General features: G+C 40.9%; 2 protein-coding genes across 4 annotated transcripts; one reads left to right on the top strand and one right to left on the bottom strand.

Annotated features, from left to right (window-relative positions):
- Nucleotides 1–123: 123 nt before the first annotated feature.
- Nucleotides 124–26,450, bottom strand: mrps9 (mitochondrial ribosomal protein S9). The gene is made up of 11 exons (XM_086282596.1): nucleotides 26,309–26,450; nucleotides 25,802–25,987; nucleotides 18,728–18,790; nucleotides 17,368–17,398; nucleotides 17,201–17,280; nucleotides 9,018–9,103; nucleotides 8,852–8,927; nucleotides 8,598–8,766; nucleotides 3,132–3,240; nucleotides 2,222–2,391; nucleotides 124–508 (listed from the first exon to the last, which is right to left on the bottom strand). The coding sequence occupies exons 1-11, from the start codon at nucleotides 26,393–26,395 to the stop codon at nucleotides 417–419; spliced, it is 1,149 nt and encodes a 382-aa protein (XP_086138722.1). The 5' UTR covers nucleotides 26,396–26,450; the 3' UTR covers nucleotides 124–416.
- LOC147301894 (uncharacterized) lies at nucleotides 3,435–6,892 on the top strand. 3 transcript variants are annotated; one of them, XM_086282597.1, is made up of 3 exons: nucleotides 3,435–3,671; nucleotides 5,248–5,403; nucleotides 5,829–6,892. In XM_086282597.1, the coding sequence occupies exons 2-3, from the start codon at nucleotides 5,278–5,280 to the stop codon at nucleotides 6,060–6,062; spliced, it is 360 nt and encodes a 119-aa protein (XP_086138723.1). In that variant the 5' UTR covers nucleotides 3,435–3,671; nucleotides 5,248–5,277; the 3' UTR covers nucleotides 6,063–6,892. The 3 variants fall into 3 exon arrangements, with proteins under 3 accessions (XP_086138723.1, XP_086138725.1, XP_086138724.1); XM_086282599.1 differs by having other exon boundaries at nucleotides 3,647–3,762; XM_086282598.1 differs by lacking the exon at nucleotides 3,435–3,671 and adding an exon at nucleotides 4,492–4,560.
- Nucleotides 26,451–27,751: the final 1,301 nt, after the last annotated feature.

Raw genomic sequence — 27,751 nt, 5'->3', positions numbered from 1 at the left:
ACACTATGGTGAACATAGGTACCTAACCTACTACCTAAGAAGGTATTTGAAAAAAAAAAAAAAAAAAGGAAAATTGTTTAAATTGTATTTAAAAAAAAAAAACTAAAAAAAAAAAACAAGCCAAAATATCACAACCTTTATTTATATTTTATAGAAAATCTTTAATTTATTAATTGATGTACAGATAAACAGTCCAAACTATGAATTTCTTATAACATGTCTCCATCTGGTGGCTGAAGGAGCTCCCTGCAGCAGGTGCATCATGAAAACCATGTGAGAAAGCATAGCACTTGGCACCAAGAGCTTAAAGAGGACAGAGTGGCATCGCCTCTGGAGAGAAAATAAAGCAGTTTCACTGATGTCAGAAATCAGTTTGAATGTTTCATATCCAAGCTCAGGTGGAACTGATCCGCCCCTCAGCGCTTCTTCCAGGTGAATTTCCGTCGTGCTCCCTCCTGTCCAGGCTTCTTCCTCTCCCTCACTCTTGGGTCGGGGGTCAGCAGACCAGCTGTGGAAAAAAAAAATGAAAAGAATGAAATATAACTGAACACAGGCGCAGATGAGTAAATTTTTATGTATCTATTAGTTCATTAGTACATGCATGTCATAACACAAGTAGTCCTTATGAGACTGGAGAGTGACATAAATATTTATGGTAGGGAAGATCACGGTAACGTTTAAGTAACAAAAAACACAGCAGCAAACAACCAGCTGTCACGGAGCTTTGTGGTCTCAGGAAAACCAGAGGTGATAAAAACTACACAATAAATTCAAGACTAAATAACTTTACTTTATTATAGTTGGCTAATAAAAAAGGTTAGCTGAGAAAAGAAAAGAAAAGAAAAAAGAAAGAAAACTCTGGAGAAAATACTGTGCTTTGTTCTGTTCTCCGTCAACATGATCCTACACTGCTTCAATAATGAGGTCCGACTCATGACTGATAGTGTTCCACTGTATGTTTTTCTATACAACTCTGATTTTACTGCACTACCAGTGTGTTTGGGATCATTGTCATGCTGAAAAATGTTATCAATCAGATGCTTCCTTGCATGATAGATTCAAAACCTGATGGCACTTTTCTGCGTTATTGTCACAATTACTTAATGTCAGCAGATTAGACATGTGACCCTCCCATTCCTGGTGACAACGAGCCGGCTAAACAACAACAGCTGATTATAAGCTAACATTATGCTAGTTAATGTTAGGCTCGTGCCTCCTGAAAATCCCAAGTTCCTTGTGACAAACTCTCATACAGTATGAAAATTTATTAACTAAGTGTCTGAATGCAGCAATTCAGTGAAACTTTATTCTCAGTGAAACTAGCATCAGCTAACAGAGGCTAACAACGGCAAAATACAGCTGTGCTTAGTAACAGGAAATTTTCTAGAGTTGCTTTGCTGTCTGAGAACTCTTGCTACAGATGAACGGTGACTTGAGTGACTCGGGGTAACCATCTCTGTTTTTTATTGCTAAGTGTTGATATTATTCAAATATGTTCATTTACAGTTTACAAAATGTGTGTGTTTGTTTTCCCTTTTTACACAAACAGCAGTAGAAACATGCCGACCGGGTGTGGCCTTTATGGGGTACAGTCTAAATTTAATATTGTTGATCTCTCCTTGCTGACTAAAACATGGCAGCTGCCATAGCTAAGGCGGTGCACTTAATTGGGAGGGGTAAAGCCTAGGTTATCCTCAGGTTTGCAAACAGACTGCTGCAGACCCGACGGCCAAGCAGTCATTCCTGTTATGCTGCTTTAAAGTCAGTGTGTAATGTAAATTCTCTATGGAGAAGTCTACACGGTAACAAAAACCAAACACGACCTTTGCACTAACCATCCGACGACAAACTTTACGTGACTGGGACCCAAGTAGACCCCCAGACTTCCCGAATCCATGCTTAGGAAAACAGAACCCAGTAAAGGTAATATGTAATCTACTGACAGAGATTTTAGACCCTCTACCTTAAAGAACATGCTTTTCAGATACGGTTTATTTAGGCTTTACATGTCTTGTCCAGTTCTTCAAATATTTTAAGGACACACTGCAAACCACGCTTAGATATGTCCATCCAACCAAAGATTTTTAAAACCAGCTGCACAAGCTGGTGAATGAGCACTCTTTTAATCCCAAGTTGTAAAAGTATATCAGTGGTAGTAGTTTTCAGACAGGATGCTGCCGTAGGAGATACAAACAAAACAAAACAAAACAAAACTACCCACCTTGTCTCATCGCCTCCCCATCTCCCTCAGACAGGAAGCTGAGCAGCGCACGGGAAATGGCGAGTCTCAGGGCCCCCGCCTGGCTCGACCTGCCGCCACCGCTCACCTTACACTCCAAGTTGAAGCGGCCCAGCACGCCCATGAACTGCAACGGGAACATCAGCTGCTCTCTGAGAGGTATTTTTATAAAAAAAAAAAGAAGAAGAAGAGAAAATGACCAAGAGATAATAAGGTGAAAGAATGAAATGTGGCTGAATGGGCAGACCAGGAGTGTGCACTATTTAACAGATAGCGGTATCAACGGCGGAGGCTTAGCTAATTTAATGTCTGGTTGGGTGACTTTTCAGACAAGCGTAGAGGATCCCGGCGCTGTGAAATGCCTTCTTTTACAATCTCACCACCACATATAACAGAGTAACTTCTGACTCAGCAGGAAGAGGATAAGAGTGTGTGTGTGTGTGAGTGAGAAAAAGAAAGTGTCTGTGTTCTGGATGGCGTCTTAGGCTGAATGGCCCATAGCTGCTGACAAAGTCAATTGTCACCTCTCTGCTCCAATTACAGCCCCGTCCTCACACTGCGTGACAACACCAGCTCTGGACATTCTCTCTCACACACTCACACTCTCACTCTCACTCACACACACACACACACACACACACAATCACTCAACTGTGTAATTAACTTACTACAAGGAGATAAATAAAAAACGAGGCGATGCTGTGAAGAGTGAAAAAGCTGCTTTTTAATTTTTTTTTTTTTTTTTGGAGAGGTAGGGGTGGAGGGTGGAGAGTAAAACCCATCGCGTCTTGCATTTTAAGGAAAACGGTATCTGTGAATGAAGCAGTGCAGAGGCTGTGAGGTGGAAAGGCTTATTTGCTCAGAGTGGAAACCTTCGTGCTGCTCTCCTCACCTGTCCTGCAGCACGGGGAAGTATTGGAGGTAGTCCTGGCCGTTGACGGTAATGTGTCCTGAGCCGCAGTCCCGCAGGATCACTGATGAGTCTGATGTCTTCCTCCGACCTGAGAATGACAATGAAACACAGTCTGGTTTTTTACTTCAGACACGAGTGTCATGTTTGCAAGTTTACTACAAAGGTTACCTTTTTTAACCTTCCAAATCATCCCAGAAATGACTGGGAATGGAGGAAGTTACCTGGTCTCGCACACTGAAAAAAATGCAATAGGGTGGTTGTTGAATCTGCATAGAATTACTTCATATATCCAGCATGACTAATTTAAATTTCACATCTAAACATATTTTTGTCTTTTAATTTTCACATATTCTTTAAGAATATTCATTCTTTTAGAACAAATCATGTTGAAAAGAAACAAGTTAGTCGTGTTTTATCCTCAAGCTCCGCCCCCTGGAAAGGAAAAATCGGCTGCGCTGTCCGCCATTTTTGTCTCTCGCTTTGGAAAATCTACTACCATCTGGAGTTTTACACTTGAAGGTAAATAGGATTTTAAAGCTAACACACCAGTGAGAAAGAGTGTAGACCCTTTATATATGTGGACTTTTACTGGGGTGTTGTTATTTTACAGGTATGTGGGCTGTTTATCGAAAACCATGAAAGGCCAATGTTAGGCTCCAGTTAGCTAATGGTAACCGAAATTATGCGATAAGCAAATTAGTAATTAACATATATAATGTGAGTTAATATTGTTTGTATATTCTTTCAGTCTAAATTAACAGACTATTACAAACTTGCATCGGTGTCTGTAGTAAGTGGTGGTACCTGCAGTGTCTTAACCATTAAACAAGCTAATGTAGGGCCGGGATATGACTAGTTTGTTGAAACATGTCTGCTGCCAATGTGACTGCTCACACACGGTAACATTACCAGCACATAGCCACAGCCGCTATAAACATGCTGAAAGGTCAATCTAGCTTCTGTAGTCAGCAGCTGAAAGACTCAACACAGACCCAAGATTCAGTGTAACGGTTATCTAAATGTTGTGTGTCCTGTTTGTAAGCCCAGAAAAAGAAATTAAATAAAATGACGACCTTGAGCTTCAAGCTAATGTAAGCGTAATGCTATAGCATAAAGCGACTAATGCAATGATGACGTTGTTAAATTAGTAAAAATACAGTAAATATATCCAACATGAATCAGTTATATTTTTGGTCTAAACATAATTAAGTCTCACGCCTTTCACTTGTTTTAGAAGGATGTTCAGTCTTTTAAAACCAGTCATATCAAAATAACAGAAAATAGTTGTGTTTTCTGTTGAAACCCCCCCTCCCCCGGGCGTGTTCTGCGAGGGAAAATTCACTGTGGCGGTCCGCCATTTTTTGTCGTTGCTTCGTTTACGTTTGGTGCTGAGCTTTACTTTGTCGAGGTAAACTGAAAACTACATGTTTGAGAGGAAACGAAGAGAACATCCATTATATGGGGAAGTTTTTCTCATGAATTCCTGTTGAGCAACATAGCGGAAAAAACAAGTCATTCCTTAAGTTAACTAACGATAATGCTAGCTTAAGCTGCAGGACAATATTATGTGCATTAGCTTTTTTTCAGTGTGTGCCCAGTCACATTCGCTTGTTTTTTCTCAGTGAATACAGACTAACAAACTCGTGTCCATTTAGTTAACTGGTTGTACCTAAAATGTTTTAGTTAAACAGTTAAATAAGCTAGTTTGCCATGGGGTGGGCTCTGTTGGGGGGGGGGGGGGTGTGTGAAGATTTGCATATGTTATCTCACATTCTGTAAGGTAAATTTTCTGGAAAGGTCAAATTAACTAATTTAACTAAGTATTAATGAAAGACCTTGATGTGTATATGACAATAATAGATGTAGTTTCTGGGTCATTTGGCAGAACTGCAAAATGGCCAGAAGGAGGCAACTGCTGTGATTGCAAACAGGCTTTGGGTGGTATGGAAGTAAGGGCAACTATGGAACTGCTCAGCAACATGGGACCCATAGCTAATAAATAGTAACATGACAAAAAATAACAACTTTGTGTGGATGTAACCTTGTGAGATTTGAGATTTTGACAGCATTTTTATGTGACAACTTGTCTTTTTAGATAAATGCAGAGTTTAAGCGCATTACCACCATGCCACTGCAGTCCAGATTACTCTCGCAGATAGATGTGCTATCTGACAAACTCATAAAGGTCTTCAAAAGGCGAGGAGGACAAATAGGAAGAAGACTGCAGAACATTCTGGAGCCCACGGCCCAGGTAAGAAAAAAATAATTTGTGTATACACTTTAGGGAAAATAATAATTTTAACAAAATGCTGCTTGTCACTCTATGCCAGGAGTATGTTGAAAATCACCTGGGATTTTCACAATTTACCATGGGTGCGTTTTTTGTTTTTGTTTTTTCTTTTACCTGCATCAGAACGATGTGTGGAGTTCATAGTTGAACACCTCTCTATGCTCTGACAGTATTCTGCTTCTTTGCATGGAGATTTCACTTCATGCATTACCTTTTTAAGCATTCTGAGGACTCAAATCACATGCTGTAATGAATCCATTTTTGTTCACCTAATGTGTTAATGTTAACATTTTTTGGAATAGTGACACAGATTAAAATAAGATTTGGTATAATGTTCTTTGACCAGTGTTCTGTTTAATTAAATTTTGGAATTCTGCATTTTCTAGGCCACAGATGAAGCCATTATCCAACGATCTAATAAGGAAAAAACCATGGGAATTTACATCATAAAGTCAAGAGATGCCAATGGCAGCCCTGAGGACATCGGGATAGTCCTTGAAGGCCAGAGAGTCTGGCAGGATTTGGATAACTATACCCTAGCAGCTGCAATGCTGTTTGGACTAATGTACACTTTGAACCTCACCTACCCACTGGAAAAGTATACCTTCGAGGTATTATAGAAACTGGTTATGGAGCTCAAAAGGAACAGCCTTTCAAAGAAGACCCAGGTTCTCAGGACCAGACTGTACGATTGAACAGTTTTCCAGTTATGATGTGGGAACAACATGTTTACCTCTTCGAATATGTACCATCCTTTCTTTTAAGCCAGCACTGGTAAAGTTGCAGTACATAGTGAAACTTATTTTTCTGGCACTTTTCAACTTGGGGCCTTTATTACTGCAGTTTTCACTTTTCAAGCCATGGTTTTTGTTTTGTTTTTTTAAATTCAAACTTTGAATGTCCATTTTTCTCAATGGAAATGGCGCCTTGCACCAATTTCACCAATTTGCAATTTTTTTCCCAAGGTGCACCACTACAAACAGATTGCATCGTGTAGTATTAGTGATTGTGATGTTTAGTGATAGAAGCAAGCCAATACTAATCAGTTTAGGTCTCTTGGTTGTGTGCCTGTGGGTTATAATGTTATTTTAAGTCTCTTCTTTGTGTCATTTTAATAATTACACCCCTGTTGCCATATTACCTTACCTTATGGTTCTTACATTTAAAAAACTATTTTTTACATAAGTGCGATGTCACAAGGCCCCACAATGTTGAATTCAGGTTCCAGCAGATAACTTTGAGGAATGTTGTGGAATGTTTTTCAAGAGATGCATTGTACAAATATGACTCATGTATATTTTGGAAGCCTGAATTGAAAGTCCATTTTTACAACTGTGTAGTATTTTCAAAAATACAGGTCATTGTTCAAAAATGTTTTGCTTATTTCTTTGATTGAGAGAAAGTGTACAGTACATACAGTAAGATCAGCCTTAATTTAGTTTTATTTATTGAACACTCAATTATATATTAGATTATATATTATATATTAGAAATTTGTTATAAAATAAAATAAGCTTACCATAAAATAATCTTGTCAATATAACACATAGTAGTCCAATACAATTAACACAAAAAGTTCATGTCTGATAAACAAGTGGTTTCTATAAATATTTGACCGGAATGAAAAACATAACAACAACATAAAAAAGTCATGTTCGTGTTACCAGAAAAATGTGTGCAGGTATAACATAAAAAACTAAGGTTAACCAAACATAACTTAATTTCGTGCAACCGCTTACAATAATTTTTTTATGTTTATCCCACTGATTATTTTTTTCAGTGCATGTAGCAAGAAAACAAAACACTTTGTTTAGGCGAGGGAGGCATGAAGCATGATAATTCAGCAGAAATTACCCTCATTGATGGGCTCAATCAGACATTAGAAGGAATTGATACCCAGGAGGTGTCAGACTGATGATTATTTGATGTAGACACTTACAGTGGTCTCTCTCCTGACCTGCTCCGTACATACTGATGATGTTTTGAACCAAACAATTCCATCAGACCCATTTTCACTGATTTCTAGTCCAATTCTTGTGTAATATGGGATGCCTCAGCCCTATCTCCCCGTTTCCCTTCCTTAAGAATGGCAGTAGATGATGAGCTGAAGGTCCAGATGCATCTCTCAAGTTCTGTGTCAGGTCTTTGCTGGATTATTTTCTGATTCTTAATACTCATCAACTCGACATGATACATTTCATCTACTAATAGTTTTTTAGACCAGAAACTTCTTTTGTCCTCCAATTGTTCAGTGTCCTTGATTTTTTTAAGAACACCCTGCACACCATGCTGAGATATGCCAAGTTTTTAGCTAACAGCTGTTTGAGAATCCCCTTTTTGGTGTAATGATACTATTTAATCTTAAACTGTGTTATCTTTGGAATTTTTCAGAGATTAAACAAAAGAAAAGGGTACAAATTGTGTGTTTTTGTGACAGGCTGCTAATAAAAAAAAGTGCCTAAAGATACAATTTAACAACACTGGTTCATCCCTTTAGCTAGAGCTTTTTTTAATGTTTGAATGAATCTTCAGAGAGCCTGGAGAACTAATGCTTAAGAGCACTTAAAAAACACTAGTCTGGCTCTTTGGAAGCAAAATATAAAGAACTGAGGAGGGGCTCAAGACCTTTGCTCAGCACAATAAAATCATGCTGGTTTTTTTTTTGTTTTTTTTAAATTTCCCCCAAATACTCTGAATTCCACAAAAACTGTGCAATGAAATTATTTGCATTTGTTTTTAAGCCTGGCTAAATCTGCTCACACTGTCACATTATCAGAGTTTTAGCCAAGACAGAAATACCAAAAACTGAATCTCCACAGACTGCCACAGATTAACGTGTTTACGTCTTGCTACAAAAACAGTTTTGGTCTTGCTAATTTATCCATTTGTGATGGCTGTGCCTGGTCAACTGGCTCCACTATGACAAGAAAACAACAGGTGGTGAGGGTGGCCATTATTTCTATACAGAATATGCATGCTGACCTCTAGTACACATGTACAGATCCCAAAAAGCCACATTAAAAGGGACATACCAGGGTGAAATCAACCAAACGTGCCTTAAACTGAGAGGTTCCTTTTCTGTGTTAAACTGTTTTTTTGGTCGATTTTCAAAACTTCTGAGACTTCTGAGAAACACATCGCTGTTGTGAACCTACCCTCCGCGGTGCTGAAGGCCACACCATTTTCATCCTTCTCCAGCAGTGGCACCAATTGCTTCAAGGACTGAGCCTCCAGCAGCCGACGGTATCGCTGAACGAACTCCTCCTCCGTGCTGCTGTACGGCATGCAAAGCATGTGCTCCATTAGCTTGATAAAACGGTCGTACTGAAGACAAATGCACAAAAATGCAAATCAAAGTCTTGGACACAAAAGAGGTGCAAAATAGGACAACAAAAAGCATAAAACCTACATCATGAGTAGAGATGGTCTCCACTAGTAACAGTTCCAGCTCCTCCTTTGTCAGCCACCGGCTTGGGCCGAGAGAGCTAATGGAAACAGGAAGAGATGCGAAATAAAAAAACAAATTGCCAAAACCGCTTTAAAGACTTTTGATTGTGGACTCTTCCTCCTCTTACATCAGCTGGGCATCCTGGGAGAAAAGTCCTTTGGCCCTCAGACGGTCTTGGTGCTTCTCGATTTTCAGGATTTTGCCATAAAGATCCTAAAACAACAAAAGCTTTCCTCAGTCTTATAGAAAAATCTTACTGAACACAAATCAGGGTTGAAAACGGGATTTTAAGGGGAACATCTTTCTCCATTGCCCATCCTGGCCCTCCACAGTCAGATTTAAGCCCTACATCAACACTGACATGGGGCCTAAAAATCCAACCAAAGCTCTCGAGAATGAGAAAAAGGTCAGCCGTATTCTAACCAGAAGAGGAGAAACAGTTTTCATTCCATTTCTATTTTACCCATTTCATAGACTGAACAACTAATGAGTGATGGAAATGGAGTGATCTGCCCAAAAGCCCTTTCTTCTGTTTAGGAAGTAACTTTCATTCCCAGGAAGTCTTTTCCCCTCCTTCAGGCAGCTGTTTTTCTTCCTTCTGTTAAAGTCTAAAGCGCCAAAAGGATTATGAAAATAACCACAGCACTTGTCTGACTCTCTTCTCTGTGGCCACAGAGGAACGGTTAAACCTTGCTGATTGGCTGCATCCGCACAGCACCTTCTGGCAGGGCAGCGCAGGGGTGTACGAGGGTTGATTTGTGCTTTAGAAAGAAATCATTGTGACATGATCATAAAGCACTGATTCACTGCTCTTTATTTTGCTAACAGCTTTTACACCTACATCGCCCGCTGCTGATTTTTGGCACAATCTTGCTCATTTAACTCATTGAAAGCATGAAAGTCAAAGTCTGAATGTTCTGTGTACAGTTACTGATCATTTCTGCACAATAAAAGATGGATGAGGTACAGATTTCTTTGTCAACATCTTGTTTAATTAAACCTAAACGTCACAAGTGATGCCCTGAAGCTTCATCCTTCTTTTTGACTCTATGCTTATGAAATAAACCTCATGCTCTACTAAATAAGTCTTCAAACAAGAGACTGAGACCATAGATTTATCAGTAAAGAGTTTACTGAGGCCATAATTGGAGGCTCATTTTCACATGGATTTCTACACAGACTACTTCCTGTGACCAGAGTTGCAAGTTTAAGACACCTCAGCGTCAAACTGAATCATTGTTAAGTGACTTTAGACATGTGCCAGATGGGCTGGTCTGAGTATTTCAGAAACTGCTGATCTGTTAGGATTGTCCCACACAACCTTCTCCAGGGTTTACAAAAAAAATAGTTTGAAAAAGAGAAAATGTCCTGGTGACATCAGAGGTCAGCTGAAAATGATGGTTTCCATGTGATAGGAAGGCAACAGTAACTCAAGAAACTACTCGTTACAACCAATGTGTGCAGAAGAGCATCTCAACAGCAGCAGAAGACCACACAGGACCACGCCTGTCAGCTAACAACAGGAAACTGAGGCTATAATTCACACAGGCTCACCAAAACTGGACAATAGACGTTTTGCAGATCTGAATCAGGATTTCTTCTGCAAGTTTCAGTTGGTAGGGTCAGAATTTGGTACAAACAACATGAAAGCATGGATCCATCCTGCCTTATATCAATAGTTCAGGTTGCTGCTGGTGTAATGGTTTGGAGGATATTTTCTTTATACACCTCTCTGCATTTAATCATTAGTCATTATTAATCTCTTCCACAGTGTGTCTCTTGTCCTGTCTTACTCTCGTCACCCCTACTGGTCGCAGCAGATGGCCGCGTCTCCCCAAGCCTGGTTCTGCTGGAAGTTTCTCTTCTGTTAGGAGTTTTTCCTTCCCACAGTCGCCAGGTTCTTGCTCATATTGGGGCCATTTAATTGTTGGGTTTTTCCTCTCCAAAGAAGCTGTAACTAATGAATTGACCAGTGAGCGTAGAGTTAAAGACCCAGACAGGTCAAGACTTTAGTGTAAAAGGTGCTAATTTCTTTGCAGCCTTGTTGAGAAACTGAAAATAAAGAACTTCATATCAGCCTTTAGTGGAAAAAAAACTAAAAATAATGAGAATAAAAGCAGATTACAACTAAACACTTTTAAAGGATAAAAACTCTTTTCTATTTTTCTACTAATTTTCTATTAGTTTTCTTTACAGTTTAATTTCAGTCAGTTTGTAATGTCATGATGCATTTGCTCATGTATTGTGTAGTAAAATTGACCTCGGCAACTGTGCTGCACAACTGAAGCAGAGCTGGAAGGAGCAAAAAAAATCTGGAGTTAAATACCCGACACTAGAGTTTCGCTGAGCGGCGGATCAATGCCGCGCTGGGGGTAACCTGGGGAGAATGTGTCATGGCGACGGACACAGACAGAAAGGCAGACAGACGGTAGGGTAAGATCGGGGGAAGAGAAGGAGGAGAGGGTGGGCATGCTGGTCACGTCCCCGAGGCAGTCCCCACCCCCACCCCACCTTAGCCACACAGCGCCTGGGTGAGAACTCATTTCCCCGTCAATTATTCACCAGATGTTTGTTTAATTCCTTCTTGATAGAGTGTGCCTAATCCGCTGCCACTCTGACCAGCGACAGAGGGGTACGGGAGGAGGAGAGAAAAAGAAAATCAAGCAAACATCAAGGAAAAACCAATTTTCTTTACAAAAAGAAAAAAAAATACAGTAATAGAAAAATCAGAAAAAAAGAAGGCGAGAGGAGAAGGCAGCTTGAGTTACACGTGTGCAAACACTGGCTCCTACAATGGCGAGGAATAATTCGCATGGATTGGCGGGATGAAAGGAGGTGGCGGCGGAGTAGTGGGCCAGTATCTGGATACATTTAAGTTGAGGCTGTTACAGAGACAGACAGTCAATAAAGGCTCTTCAAATGCACGTTCAGAGCTCCGGCTACGTGAGAACGAGGCATTAACTACCAGCATTTATTCGGTCTTCGTGTGGAAAAGGAAGGCGAGTTCTCGGGCCTCCCTGGAGTTGTGGCCATAAAGGGTTCAGCGGAGCAGCGAGCAGGTTAATGTGCCACGCCGGCTGAGAGGAGAGCAGCCGAGCACGAAGGCTGCTTCTTTACACGCCACTGCCCCCTCCTGGCAACGCTCCCGGGGCTTGTGAGACAGCGAGACGATGGGTAAAGGGCAAAGGATGGGAAGGACGGGAAAGACAGACATGTCTGACATACCTATTTAAACCCACAGCAGGGGGTGCAGATTACAGCTGCAGGGCAAAACGATGTGTGTGTGTGTGGGGACAAATATTCACATATCATCCCCCTCTTCTCTCTCTCCTTCTCTGTGTTGCAGATACAATCAGACAGAAGAACAAGCGTGAACGGTGTGCCTGCTCATCTGCCCCACTCATCCTCCTCTTCATCGCCCAGCCCTGCTTCCCTCCAAATCCCCGAGGAGGAGGTCTTCCCCGTAGCGGGACAAAGCCTGACAACCAGACACCTTTGATGGGACTCGAATCCTGGACATAAAAAAATAAAACTACACCGTTTATTCCAATCAAAAGGGTTTTAAAATTCTGTTGTGTTTGTATCTTTGTCTCAAACGGCTGTTTTGCTATTACACAGGCCAAACACATCATTTGATCTATTTTTAATACAAATGATCTCGGCACTGCAGGACAAAAATGCCCTGAAATTATTTTTCTTAGTGGAGTCTGGATATACTGCTGATGTGCGTTTACTTTCTGTTGTAGTAGTTTTTAAATTTTCCCTCTTTTGTGGTCTCAACACCAGTGTACGGTTCATCTTCACTTTAAGAGGCTTGAAATGTTTGTATATTTCATTTCTGGAGTCACCGTGTTCACATGATTTTCAGAAAACTTGACCTCTGACCTTGACTTCAAATTTAAATATTGGTCTGACTATTGGTGACCACTGATATTCGAACTCTCTGAGATTTGCAGTAGATGAACCTAAGACAGGAAGACAGGTCCTGTTTGGTATGTTTAGTAAGCACCCAGAGAGCAGGGGCCCGTTCTTCGTACCTCGCTAAGTAGGTTAGCCGGATTAGATTGTTGACGATTTCGCGTGATCCTGGATCGTTCGGTTCCCCGAAGCTCATCCGGGACTTGCTGTCATAGCAACAGAGCCGTAAGCGTAAACCTGCTCGGGAGCAGGTTTACTTTATGTAAACAGGATTAGATCGCGGCCACGCAGGTATGTCCGCTTCATTTATACGAAAGCAACAGCGATATTTTTCCACTGTTTCACCATAAATAAATATTATCAATGTAACTAAAGATAATGCAGCACTTGATCCTTTTATTGATGTCACACAGATACATACAGGTCATTTCCTAAAAAAGGGAAATGTACTATTAACATTCTATTACATGTATGTGATTATTACAGATGTAATTCATATTTCAGAGTAGTAATTGTAAATTACTTCGTGTAATCAAGATGAGAGACCACGGCTATAAAAGCGAAGGTGGATTTGGGAAGCCTGTCGCAGCCATGTCCTGTCCGTATACGCGAGCCACCCATTGCGGAAGGTGCAAGATTGATAAGGAGAGTCCTCAGAATTCAGCGTATATTGCGGGACAGACAGGATCCTTTAGCTCAGCGCGACAGTGTGCTCATAGAGAGATATCGATATTCCCGTGAGGGTATTATTTACTTAACCAACTTGTTGACGAGGGGGTGCAGGACCACCACCTGTCTTTTTTTCCTCTGCCCTTTTCTTGGTTGCTGTTATGAACAAACTAACAGAGTATTACAGGCCAGTATTACCTTGCCAAGAGACGCAAAGCAATCTAAGAGATAAATATTACCATTCTGTAGAATACTCCTGTATTCCACTTTTACTTGTTCCCATGTTCTTGTGGGTCCTGTTGTGGCTCTAATGTGAAAGGGGATATAATATAACATATTATAATATAATATAATGCCATATGATATTGGACAATATAGTGTCATATGATAGATCTACCCTACCGCCTACTGGTGTTGGCCAGAGGGGCCGATGGCGCGATATGGCAGCCTGGCTACAACCGTAGCTGCCTCCACCAGTGTGTGAATGTGGGAGTGAATGAATAGTGGTATCGTAAAGCGCTTTGGGTGCCTTGGAAAGCGCTATATAAACCCAATCCATTATTATTGTTATTATTGAATTACTTACGAGTTTGATTTGTCAGCAACTTTCTGCCAGCCCTCTCTCCTTGCTTTTGCAGCCTTTGCAGTGTTCTCTTGCGTTTTAATTAAACTCTGAAACTCCTGAAATCCCTCACTCATGAGTTCTTGCTCTGCTGCCGGAAAATACCGAGCACGCCCCTTGGACATTTTCGCCGACCAATCAGCGGGTTGCCGATCAATGTTTCTACTATCGATGCGTAGCCCCTTTTACGACACCCAGTGATGTCACATTCCTGCGTCCAGCTGTAGTAATCGTCAACAGCAGGTGTGTTCGGGGAACCGGATTAGCGAGCTCACGGTTAGCGCGATGATTTGATCTTGGATGTGTCATTTGATCTTGGATGTAGTAAGCGACGTACGAAGAACGGGCCCCAGGTCTGGGTGCTTAGGCTAAGCCGATCCCAAAGCCACCCTCAAACATCACATGTACACAGACACAGACAGAAGAGGATGAGGGGAATGAGAATCAGTATGTATGTAAGTGCTAATTGGTGCCCCCTGAAAGCCTGAACTGAGCAGTTTCTGTCATATTTCAGGCCTGCTCAAAGAACAAAATGCCCGGGTGCATCAGAAGTTAGTGAGGGTGGTGTCTGCTTACGGAGTACGGAGCTACCCTTGGAAAAACTCAACCTATTCTAATGGTGTGAAAACCAAATCTTTATTGCGATATAATGAGGTGTCAAAACTCCTCATTAAGGGTGCAGGGAGGTCACCAAATGTTGTGTTTACGGGGGAAAGAGTTACGATTAAGGATCTGAAAGCCAGCACTGGGGTGCCAAGATTGGAGCCTCGACTGCCTTCTGTTTACACGGACAGACTGACTGAACAACACAATGTTAAAGGTCAGTGAGCCAGCCTGTGACTGTGTATGTGCTTATTTAAAGAAAAGTTGCTAAAATGATATAAAAAGTTGCAAAACCCAGTGGCAAATTTGTTAAGTTTGCAACAACGAGGCAAACTAACGCACAATGTCAAGTTGAAGAGGTGAGATGATAAACATCTCCACATGAAGAAAATAGAGTCTGTAATTAGCTTAAACAATAAACCTCTGCAGGTGGGCTTGTGTCTGATTATATAACTGCGACATCAGGTAAGGAAATCACCCCAGACTTGAATTAAAGATAATGGCTGTCTGTGCTGTGATTTCAGCTGTATTTAAATGTAAAATAATCACCGAGGGGGAAAGTTAGATGCAACAAAAGCTCTAGTACTTTTATTCTGTCACACGGTGCACAGCCTGAGAGCAACAGAAGCAGGAATGTCCGTGTTCTTAGCAAGTCCCATTCCTGATAACTAAGACTGGAGGAAAATGACATGTGATGCTCACTGCTTAGATTAAAAGCTGAAGATGTACAAAACTATTATCGAAATGCCAATATTGACCAATGAATACCTACACAACAGACGGATATTCAGGTACAACACACCCCCCCAAAAAACAAAGCAAAAAACAACCAAACCCAAAACTGTCACAGTGTTGTGAATTCCTTTGTGCTAAAAGTCTTCACAAGTCTTCAAGAGCCCTAACAAAAATAAAATCCTCCATTAGTTTTGTTTGCTGAGATTTGGGGGCTGGGTGATTAGGTATTCCACAGGGATCCATTCTTGGACCTCTTTTATTTATTCTTTACACAATATTATCTCTGTCATCCGCAATTTTTTATGCAGAAGACACCATTTCATATGCCACCGTCTCTTCCCTTGATCTGACCATTGCAAATCTGCAGCTGGCTTCTGATAAATTTTAGAAATCTGCTATTGCACATAAACTTGTTTTAAACAGTGACAAAACTAAATGCGTGATATTAACAAGATTTACAAGGTCCCCTAAAAGTATCCGGGAACTACCCTTCATATTCAAATGCTTTATAGTCATAAAATCCAAATGGTTGACTGATATAAATCCTCGGGCTGGATGAATTTAAAAAATCATTAAAAAAAAAAAATCATCCAGAAAAGTTTTTTCTGTGTTCATTTTGAAAACATATCTCAGTCTATGTCAAAAAGCAAAACATTAAGGACAGTCAAGAGTGTACAAAACCAACAGGTAATGATGCAACCCTCACCGTGAAGAAATGTTTGCCAATCAAAAGCCCACAAACAATAACAGAGCGCACAATTTTTTGAAAATCTGCACCCTGGCCGGAGTTTTTCCAAAGCTCAATTTTCAGTGATCCAAAATGCCATTTATGTGTGGACGTAGACTGGGAAGCTACATCCAGATTTTCAGTTTTAACGTGCTGGTTTCAGTTCCACACAAAAGAAAAACTAACCAATCAAGTCATAAATAACAGTTTGCGAATAACATGACGTGGCATCTGGTGTAGTGTAACAGCTTTACTTCCTTGGTGGAAGAAGTTGTCTGATGGCAGCTGAAGCAGGGAAATAAATATAATATATATACTATAAATACTTAAGTTCATAGTGTTTTCCAACAACTACATCAGCTGACAAGAACTGCATTTAAATGTGAGCTATGAAACTACATCTCTTAGTGACATGCAGCCTATATTACAAAAACAACCTTTTGCTGCAGTTTGAAAACCAGCTAAAAAAATTACATTCATGCAGGGCTATAAAAAATATCTTCAGCTACAAGAAGAACAGGAAGTCGTGCAGCAGATTGTGGGTTAGTCCTGACCTCAGACTGTAAGTACAGAAACAGACTCAAGGATATGCCATAAAAACATAAATAAAAACTACTGTTGGTACTATGTTTTGTAAATTCATGGTACACAGATAAACCTTCGGTATGACAGATGAAAGATGACCTCAAAAGGTTCAACATGAATCCAAACAGGTGAAAATAAGCCTCCATCTCTGCAGCAGGTTCCCCCCTGAGATTCGCATGTTAAGCTGGACTACCTCTGACCTCCTGCTCGCCTCACCTCCCTCTATTCTCCCACCTCTTCCCTCACACCGCTGCGTGGAAAAGAGGATCTGACTTCGCTGCTCCTCCAGGGAACGGCACCGTCTTCTTTCAACTCACTCTGTCTGAATAGGATATGACCCGAGGGTGCGGGAAGCAGGGAGGGAGCAGGTGAGGAAGAGCTGGGGATTTGAGGGGGATGAAGGTTTAACTGACAGCGCTGCTCGCTGCTCCAGCTGTACTGCCGTACTCACATGCATGAGGGAGTAGTAGGACTGCTTGCCAGTGTAAAACAGGAAGTGAAAGGGCCGCCCGTCTGCTCCCCACTGGACAGCTTTATGGAGAGGAAAATGAATCAGCTCTGGAAACCCTCAGTTAAAAAAAATGAATAAAAAATGCATTCAGGAGCAGATTTACATACCTCTTTGCTTGGGAAAGATTTCATCAGGATGCTGGAAATAAAAACATATTTGTTTCAGTAAAAAAAAAACCCCAAATAAATAAAATCAAACAACTGGTGATGTGTAGAGCTTTAAAAGCCACCACTCCTGAGCTCTACTCAGGAACCATCTTTTGCTTCTGTTTACCCCTCAAACTCACTGATGTACCAGACAAGTACCTGTGCTTGTGATGTTTATATTTATACTGGTGACCACAGTGAACAAGACAATTTACCAACCTACCTGAGGTCAAACTGAAAAGATCAAGGACATTTCATCATAAAAGCACCAGAACTGATGCGTTCCATCAAACTGCTGCTTGTGTTTCCACTGTAGACCCACCAACATTAGAGAAATTACTCAGCACTAAGCTTCTTTTGTTTGTTTTTTACATCCCTTTCAATCTTTAAAAAAAGGACAAAAAAAAAAAAAAAAACAGGTAAATTGAACAGACCATCTCTAAACTAAATTTGTTTCATTTGTTCTTTTCTATTTTAATATTTCAACTACATATTTCCTTTAAGAAAAGGGCAAAAAAAAAAATTGGGACAATATGAAACAACAGTGCTGGCGTCTACAAAAACTGGTTTTGAAGAAAGTGGAGCCCTGTCCCAGTTCAGATTTTATTTTTGTTTTTCTTTTTATTGTGCCCACCATGGAACGTGTCCTCCTGAGAAGTTCTTGTCCAAGATCATAGATGGTAAAGAAAATCAGACGTATCTGTGTCCACTGGTTGATCATCTACATCGTCGTCCTCCACAGAAACTGGCTCATCCATATTAATGTTTTGTGTCCAGATATGATGAACCACAGCTTGGCTTATTGTAAATCTGCTTATTTTTGCATGCTACAAACTGGAGATGTGTACTGTGAAAGCTAGCGACTAAACCGAGTTGGTCTGCACATGCCTTACATGTCTGTACCTTTTCATGTGGACGTTTAGATTGGAGCAGTGGGGATAAAGGGGGCTGTTTGTTCAGGGAAGGAGACAAACAGGTAAAGAGGGAAACCCCTAACTTCTCTCTGACAGTGTTAGTGACCTCACAGTGTGTTTATGATTTCAGTTTTGGCACTGATTATTGTTTTATAGTCTCATATTATAAATGGGTTGAAACCGACCCAAACAACACAAAGATGAGAATTTTCACCAGAGCATTTTATCATTTTGTAAAATTCAATTTTTGTCTTTTGTTTTGTTTAAACAGAGATTCCTGACAATGTGAAAAAGCCTTGAAGCAATAGCCTAATTTAAAAGGTGTTGCCACGACAGGTTAATGGAAGTAAATAGGGGAAAAAAGAGAAACGCTTAACCAACAAGTAAATTAAACCGTGCAGTCTTACCTTCATGAGCGGCCGAGCTGTCTTCTCAAACAGGCCGGAGGGAAAAAGGTACGTGATGCTTCTCTGTGGGCGAAAGACAGAGAAACAAACAAACAAATACATAAATAAATAAATAAAAGGAGATGGCAGTTTGAGAGATGATGGCACATTATGACAACGCTGACATGTCCACACAACAGAGGTCACACCAACAAAGTGACAGAGTAAGAGGTGCAAGCTGCTTGCGGGTTCAAGGATAGGCGAGCAAGGTGTGTGTGTGTGTGTGTGTGTGTGTGTGTGTGTGTGTTTGTGTGTGTGTGTGTGTGTGTGTGTGTGTGTAGTTAGAGGAGAAAACAAGCATGAAAAGGCACAAGTTTAGGCTTTGTTGACAGCGAACAGAGGACACTGTGGATGTCTAACAGTTCACTCCGAGTTCATCCTCTGCTGTGTGTGTTATTAGCAGGGCTACAGATGGCATTGGAAATGTGTGTGTGAGGGAAGAAAGGCCCCTCATCAAGACAGCCTGCTCATCTCTCTCCCTCTTCATCCCACCATCTCTGCACTCTTCCTCCTGTCCTGCTCTCTCTGTCGGTTCAATTAGCGAGGCAGCAGGTGCTGCGGGGAGAGAGCAGGTTGCTGCCTTTAAGGTTGTCAAAACGACGGAAAAGTAGGAAGAAAAAAGGGGGCCGGTCGAGGGAAATGTCTGCGCTAAAGCTGTGAGAGGCAGGAAGAGGAAGACAAGTGAGGAGAAGTTAAAGGGTAGGAAAAAAAAATAAAAGGAGGAGGAAAAGGGAAAGACGAGGAACAGATGAAGACGCACCTGTGTGTCCCCAGAGAGTTGACAGAGATGTGGAAGAGCTCCCCGAGGGGGGAAAGACGGAGTGACAGAGGGGAAAAGACGACTTAGCAGAGCCACAGCGCACAAAGATATTTTTTTTTACTTCATGGTGAAATAGGAAGCTGCAACAGGACAGACAGTAGTGGAGGAAAAGATCAAAGACGAAGATGAACAGAGTTATTTTAAACCTACAAAACCACGAGTGAAGATTCAAAACTTCACAAATTCACTGCACGATTCAATATCTGTGAGATTTTTTAACATTTTGTAATATTTCGAGTATTGCAATAATATATACCGTATTTCACGACCATAAGGCGCACTGTCAATGAACGGTCTGTTTTCATTCACAATGCGCACCGGATTACAAGGCGCATTAAGTGAAACAAAACAGTCAGATACGTCACACTTTAGTCAACCTTTTCTTCTTGCTTCCTCCACCTCTGTGCCATTGATTCACCAATGCTGAATTCTCTCACAGCTGCTCTATTCCCATGTTGTTGCAGTATATTAATGACTAACCTCATATTGTGGATGGATTATCTCAGTTGTTCTCCTGACTGAAGTTTGGTCTGTTTACAGCATCCTGCCATGCGATTGCATTTGGTGAGGTCTCCCGTTGACTTTTATTGAGTGGAAAAAGGTTAGCATTCGTCCTCCAGCTTGACTGTGTTTATGTTATGCTAACGTAGCTGTGTCGCTAGCGATGGCGTAGCACATCATTATATACCAGCTAGCCCAACTTCAGCAACCCTAAAAAAGTCACTGCTGTTCAGTTTTCTGTCTTCATTTATGTTGGAAGTGATGGCAGAGCTGTAAGTTTGAATTCTTTCAGATATCTCTCAGTCAGAACATGCTATATCATGTTTAGGTAGAAGCTAGCGAGCTAACTTCCTGCTAACTTCTAACTCTGTTGAATTTCATAAATTCTGTTTTCATGGATGTTAAACTTAATTGTTACACCTGGTAAAGCAGCAACGGGACCTGAAGAGGACGGTTTTTTGACCCAGATTACTCTGCCAGGCTCCTGACTACAATAGCCATAATGCTCCAACAATCCATCAAGCAGTGCGGCTTCATAGCTTACCAAAGTCGTACTAAAACATTTCTGACTGATTTTTGAGCGCTGTGTACCACATAAAATCAGTTCGAGGTCAGCAAGCACAACCAGAATTCATACTTAAGGCGCACCGGATTATAAAGGGCACCGTCGATTTTGAGAAAATTAAAGGATTTTAAGTGCGCCTTATAGTGCGGAAAGTAAGGTACTGCAAATAATGTTCTCAAAGTTAGACTTTGCCAGTATCTGTTTATCCAATAAGATAAAGTTGTCTCACTTCAGTTATTGAGATTGTCAAACAATTCAACACTTGCTGAAACCTGCCGTAAAAGTTGCCATAACAGCCGACTTGACAACTGAATGGAGTCAAGTTGTCCGTTACATAAAACCAGTTTCTAATAATACAGCAATTAATTGTGATAAAAAAATACAAAGACAGAAATTCATATTTAACTATTATATTTGCACTCAGCAGCCTTCCAGTTCTGGGAGGGTCCTGTGCTGGATTCCCCCCCAATGCAGCCAGTTTAATATAGGTTTACTCGACTAACACTATCACAGCTGCATGAGATGCCACAAATGTACTCAAATGTATAATTTTTTCAAAAATCATTTTAGCTAAATAAGACAAATTTTTTCAAGTTCCAGCTTCTAAAGACTAAAGACCAGAGACTGTATATAAAAGATGGAATCCTACTGCCTATGGTAGACCCAATTTCCCTTTATTTTTTCAAATATAGTTTGTACAGTAGCAGATAATCTCTAACTGGTACATACTTTTATTTTTGTTTTTCAGTTCTTACCGGTAACAGCTTGTAGGTACACTACTGCCGCCTTTTGGTTGTAGCAGTGTGTTACATCTTAGCAGGAACCAGTTAAAAACAAGCAAACTATGAGCTTCAAGATCATAAATAGCTGCATGGACAATTTATATATAATTTAATGACTGAATATTCAAAAATTGTGATCATCGCTAACAAGAACGCGACCAAAACTAAAGCACAAACTTCATGAATGTTTTTTTTTTAATGGCAGTTAAGCTTTATCTGTATTCATATGTATGAGTTATACAGTTGCTATGAAGGGAGAAGCTAGCCTAGTTGGAAATTTTAACATGATGTGGGGATTGACCCACTATCGGAAGCAGCCTCGTGGCCATTAGAGGAACTGCAGTTAGTGACACTTTTTTCAGCCTCCTTATTACCTCTAAAACCAGAAATCATCTTTTATTCGCCTTTGTTTAACCTGATAATGTTCTAAGCACTTTATAAACAGTTCCCTAAAAATGTTTCATTTATTTATGATTAATCTATTAAATATTGTCTAACTGTTTCAGTGCTCGTTTACTTGCAAGTAAATTTGGCTCAAAAAGTCACCAGAGTCCCAGAAAAGAGAAAAAAACCCAAATAAATAAAAAAAATCTGAGATTTTTTGGGCCTTTCTGGGTCTGCGCTCTGTATTAATTCCTCCTCCTGGCTGCAAACATCCTTTTGATTTTCCCCGGGTCTTTATCACCGTCACACCTGAAGAGTCTGGACTCCAAACTGGAGCGCAGGGATTTCTCAGGTGCCCCACTATGCACCTCTGCAGTCCTCCCAAATTTTCCTCTTTCCCTCCACGCATCCAAGTCCAGGCTGCTGGCCGTCGCTTCGGCTTTCACAGCCTGGCGCAAACAGCTCACTTCATTATTTGTGAGGGGCACTGGGGACTGGACGAGGGACGGGTGGGAAATTGAGCTAAATGGTTAGAGCAGTGAGGGCTAATGTATTGCCAAAAAAAAGAAAAATCACAAACAAGCTTTGGGTGCATTTAAGGGCGTTGCTAATAGCAATGATGCAGTGGATTAGACAGACGCGGCCACACCTGCCTGCTGCACGTGGAGCCAAACGACGCTAATGATGCTGACAAAGAGTGGAGGCTTTAAACGCATCAAACTTCTGCCTGCAATGCCAGATAGGATGGTGTGAGGGGGAACGACATACCAAAGATGGCCTACGGTGGATTCAAAGCCACCATGCTACAGTAGGAATCTACACTGCCGCACAAACTCAGCATTTCAGAGATTTACAGCTCACTGTTCACTGCTAAAGACTCCAAAATTTATTGTTTTTAATTTACAGAAATGTTCCTAAAAAGGAAATTCAAACAAACAGGAGTCAACCGCAGTTTGTTTGGGACTTTTTTTAGTGGCGTATTAATCCACATTTAGTGGCTTTCTGAGCATTTGACTGAGATGTGATATAAATATGTCATCTGCTCAATGGATCTGGAGGTTTTAATGTCTAGAGAGGTGGGAAAAAATAAACAGACTCCACAATTTAATATAGTGAACGTCAGCAAATGCCATACGTACAGCCCCTTAAACTCAATCGCTTCATTAGCTGGAATCACATATCCAAATGGGATTAGACACTTTTTAGTGAAAGAAAATGTCAGATGGACGGTAAGCAAAGATCTGGGTCTAAGACTGCAGTTTTGCCCAAAACGAGATGGCATTACGCTCATTTAAAACTGGGTGTAAAAAGGTTAAAAGACTGGCTGTTGAAGATGGCAGCAGGAAACACAGAGCACGAGGAGACATCAGCAGGTGTGTAGTTCAGCAGTAAGTGTGGCTGCAGGGTGGTTGTTGTAATCTTAGATGTGAGGATTAGCCTTTTGTCTAGGGTAGGGCTGCCACGATTAGTCGACTAGTCACGACTACGTTGACTATCAAAATCGGAGACAACTAATTTAATAGTCGACGCGTCGTTTGAAGTAGGGCTGGGCTATATCATACCGTTCACGGTAATACTGGTGTAATTTTGGGCAACGATAGGAAAATGAAATATTGCGATAGAATATGGGTAAAACGTGCATGCGCAGTGCCTTTGTTTACATACACACATGGCGGCGACGCAGAATGAAAAGAGCGAAAGTGGATCGTTGAATGAAACGGATGAACCAGAATTGGTTTGTAAAAATGCTGCAACTTCAGTGGTGTGGAACTGGTTTAGCTTTCGTCCGTCAGATACACAACAAAGCACTATTTTTGATAGCGCATGCTAGCGGGCCGTCGTTATTACCGTGTTGTTTGGAAACTACGGCACACTTAAAATCAATCCTTTGATTTTTCTGAAAATCAACAGGTCCCCTTATAATCCCGTGTGCCTTATGTATGAATTCTGGTTGTGTTTACTTCCCTCGAAACGATTTTATGTCGTACACGGCGCTCGAAAATCTGTCAAATGTTTCAGTACGACTTTGCTAAGCTACAAAACCGCACCGCTTGATGGATTGTCGGAGCATTACGGCTATCGTAGGCAGGCGCCTAATATTACCGTATTGTGTGTGTATAACCTCTTTTTAAATTTTGTGGATATTAAACATGGTTATGCTGAGGATATGTCGGCCAGTTTCCACTGGAAATGCCTTTTGGTTAAACTGTCAGCAAGGAATTTGCACCGTTACATTTTTATATAACTTTAATGCACATAAAAAAACAGCTGCTTGTTTAAGTGAAAATACATTGATGGGGTTTTTTGCACTAATGAAGTTGTGGAGTTGTGAAGTATTTTGTCTAGTGTCAATTATATCGTCAGTTATATCGTTATCGCAAATTTTCAAATGTATATCGTGATAAATATTTTTGGTTATATCGCCCTGCTCTAGTTTGAAGCTTTGTAAGAAAGATGCAGGAATAAGTAGTAGGATTTAATTGTGTAATAACGGACTGAAACAGAAGATGGCAGCACTGCATGTACAAGGATGCCAGCTGCCGTTAAACCCCAAAGAAGAAGAAGCAGTGTCCGGTATTGTAGCTGTGTCCAAATTCAGGGCCGCATCCTCCTGAGGCCGCATTTGTAGGCCGATTACGTCCAAATTCGAAGACTCCTCCAAATGCAGCCGAAAAATGCGCCCTCCTTTTCCCCAGATTTGAAGGATGGGTCGAGTGTATCCTTCGTGGCCCAGCTATCCCAGAATTCATAGCGCGGCCCTGCTCAGTTTCCAACAATGGCGGCAGCTAGCTAGTTTTAATATTACTCTTATTATTCTTTCTGGGTCACAAAATAAACGTTTAATATATTTTCAGGCGAGAATGTAGCTGTGTAAACTTCAAATATCTGCTCAGTTTATCAGGACACCACATATTTTCAAAAGCGCTCTGACGTTTTCAGAGACGTCTGTTACCCACTAGCTTGATAGCTAGCCGGGGTTCAAGGCTCACTAGAGCTGCGAAAAACCTCCCAGCAAATCGTTTTCAAACCCACCGCCGTCTTTCACTACTCAGGTTAAACATGATATATAAGTCACTTAGATAACTTAAAAATGTTATTGTTTGATTTTTTTCAGTTTTTTGTTTTGTTCCTGAGTAAATCAGTTTGTCTGAGATTAAAGTTATAGTTTTTACACAGCTGAATAAACGTCAAACAGACAACTGATCATCAGAAGTGTGAGATGCTCGAGAATATACTCCGGTGTCCTGTTATATTTTAGATAGCAAGGAGCAGACGGCTGAGTTTATTAAACTCCACCGAGACAATCTGCAAATTTCTATAAAAGCTTAATAAACTATCATCTGCTCTTTATTTTTAGTTAGCACATACCTTAAACACTTCAAGCTTTAAGCTAATGATAGTTATATAAGAGCAGACACATGCTGATGCAATAAGCTGTACGTTTTACATGATCTGATTAGTCGACTAATCGCAAAAATAATCCGTGACTAGTCGACTATCAAAATAATTGTTTGTGGCAGCCCTAGTCTAGGGTCACCTGCGTTTCCCAGTAGCAGGAGAAAAGACAAGAAAGGAGAGTGCTGGGGCAGATTTCAGATACTACACAAACATCACTTTCACACTCCAAGCCAGATGAGATCACTCACTCACGCCAGCTTTCTGTTGATTTGCAGTTATATTTCTATATTTTCTTTTCGCAAGTGCCAAAATTAAGTGACCCCTGCCCAGGCCAGCTCCTGACCTACATCAATTGCAGATACCTTTGCAAACACCACTGTCAAGTACTCAAGACTCACTAAAGAAGTGCTGAAAATCCCCAACTATGTCATGTACAGTTCAAAGCTTAAAATGGTGCAAAAAAAATCACATGAAAACCTCGCCGTTCTCGTCTTTTTATCCTTTATTTCCCACATAAAGCATCCTGCCTATGTGTGATGCTTTAGAAGCTGCTGCCAAATTCTTTCTAATTAAAGCGAACTTACATCGATGTCCTCCTGGGTGAAGTTCTCGGGATCTTCTCCCATCATGTTGGCCAGGTGGCGTTTCCCGATTTCGTACTCCTCCACCTGCTTTTGGATGTACTCCAGGGTGAACTTCTCCGGTCCAGCGGCCGCCAGGTTCTTCCTGCACAGGGCAGAGCTCACACATACCTGCCTGCTCAGCAGCACCTGGGGACGGGGGGAAAAGAGCCATTATTGTCAGACAAATATCCAGGGCAGCTCGATAACACAGCCGAATTACAGTTAAGAGCTCAGTAAACTGACATAAAGCACCTCAACGACTGTGGCACATTCATGAAACTACAGACGTGGTGACAGGTTCTTAATTTAAATATCCGTCAGCGGAGATTTGGCTAACAAACCCTGCTAGAAGCCGCTAACTCAAGGACGAGGCAGTTTCGTCCTTTATTTAAACATATTCGCGTGCGTTAAAGGTGAAATAACGCGTTAAAATGTCACACGCTACGTTAATTCTACCTGTTGGCTTACCTGCGTGGCGACTGTGTTTATACTCGAGCTGCATGTCATACATTTCCCCAGAAACGAGCCCACGGTCCGCACACAGGACGCCGCCATCTTTGCTGACAGCGGTGACGTCCGAGGCGGAAGTTGTCTACGTCAGAAACACGTGCGGTAATCCGTAAAAATAAAATAAAATAAACTCTGTCCGCTTAATAAAACAACAACAACAACGTTATTAGAAGTGTAAATTCTAAAATCAGGAGTTTGTTTTAGTTTCTTTGCAGCCCTTTTCTGTTTAAAACAATGTCCTGATTTATGTATGTAGATGAATGTTGCTGGTGTCTTTACAGTTTACAATTTTAGAAGAATTACCCCTGAAAATATGGCATAATATACATCCCACCAAGAATTAGATGCTGATAGTATGAGTGAGGCATAAGTAATTTTAGCAAAGGGAATAAAGTGTAGACCTCAAAACTGTGCCAAACAAATAAGAAATTTAGGTCAGTAGTTTGTATTTCAGGCTGTAAAATTGACATTATTTGAAGATGATTATCAGCTGTTTGTGTATATATGTATAAAAAGGGTGGTCTTTATTCTTCAAGCTCGGGTCCTCTACCAGAGGCCTGGGAGCTTGAGGGTCCTGTGCTTTATCTTTGCCGTTCCTAAGACTGCGCTCTTCTGGACAGAGATCTCGGATGTTGTTCCTGGGATCTGCTGGAGCCACTCACCCAGTTTTGAGGTCACTGCATTGAGTGCTTCGATTACCCCTGGGACCACTGTAACTTCACCCTCAACATCTTCTCGAGCTCTTCTCTGAGCCCTTGTTTTTCTCCAGCTTCTCGTGTTCCTTCTTCCTGATGTTGCTGTCACTTGGTATAGCTACTATCTATCACTGTGGCCGTCTTCCTCTGCTGCTCCACCACTACTATGTCTGGTTAGTTAGCCATCATCAGTTTGTCTGTCTGTATCTGGAAGACCAGTAGGATCTTAGCATGGTAATTCTTCACCACCCTGAGGGGGCATATCACATTTTTAACTCTGGATTTTCATGCCATACTCAGGACAGACATTCCTCTCTGCTATCAGTCCAGCTCGATGTACTCTGATGTACTCAAGGATGTTTGTTGTCTCATCCTAGACAGTGGTTCTGACACTCACTAGCCACTGGGCTTCTTCCTTCTGCTTAGAGTACAGTCTCATGTTACTGGAGCTTTTCCCCCATCTATCTATCTATCTATCTATCTATCTATCTATCTATCTATCTATCTATCTATCTATCTATCTATCTATCTATCTATCTATCTATCTATCTATCTATCTATCTATCTATCTATCTATCTATCTATCTATCTATCTATCTATCTATCTATCTATCTATCTATCTATCTATCTATCTATCTATCTATCTATCTTTTACAGAGTTTCTTGGAGATAAAGATATGGTAGATGAGGTTGTTGTTACCAGTA

This window comes from Aulonocara sp. 'chitande type north' Nkhata Bay, linkage group LG23, assembly GCF_057382095.1.
Source record: "Aulonocara sp. 'chitande type north' Nkhata Bay isolate Kocher_YH1m ecotype deep benthic linkage group LG23, A_spYH_male_GT1.1, whole genome shotgun sequence".
NCBI lineage: Eukaryota > Metazoa > Chordata > Actinopteri > Cichliformes > Cichlidae > Aulonocara > Aulonocara sp. 'chitande type north' Nkhata Bay.
Note: the sequence above shows the minus strand (reverse complement) of the source record. Positions and strands in the feature narration are given on the sequence as shown.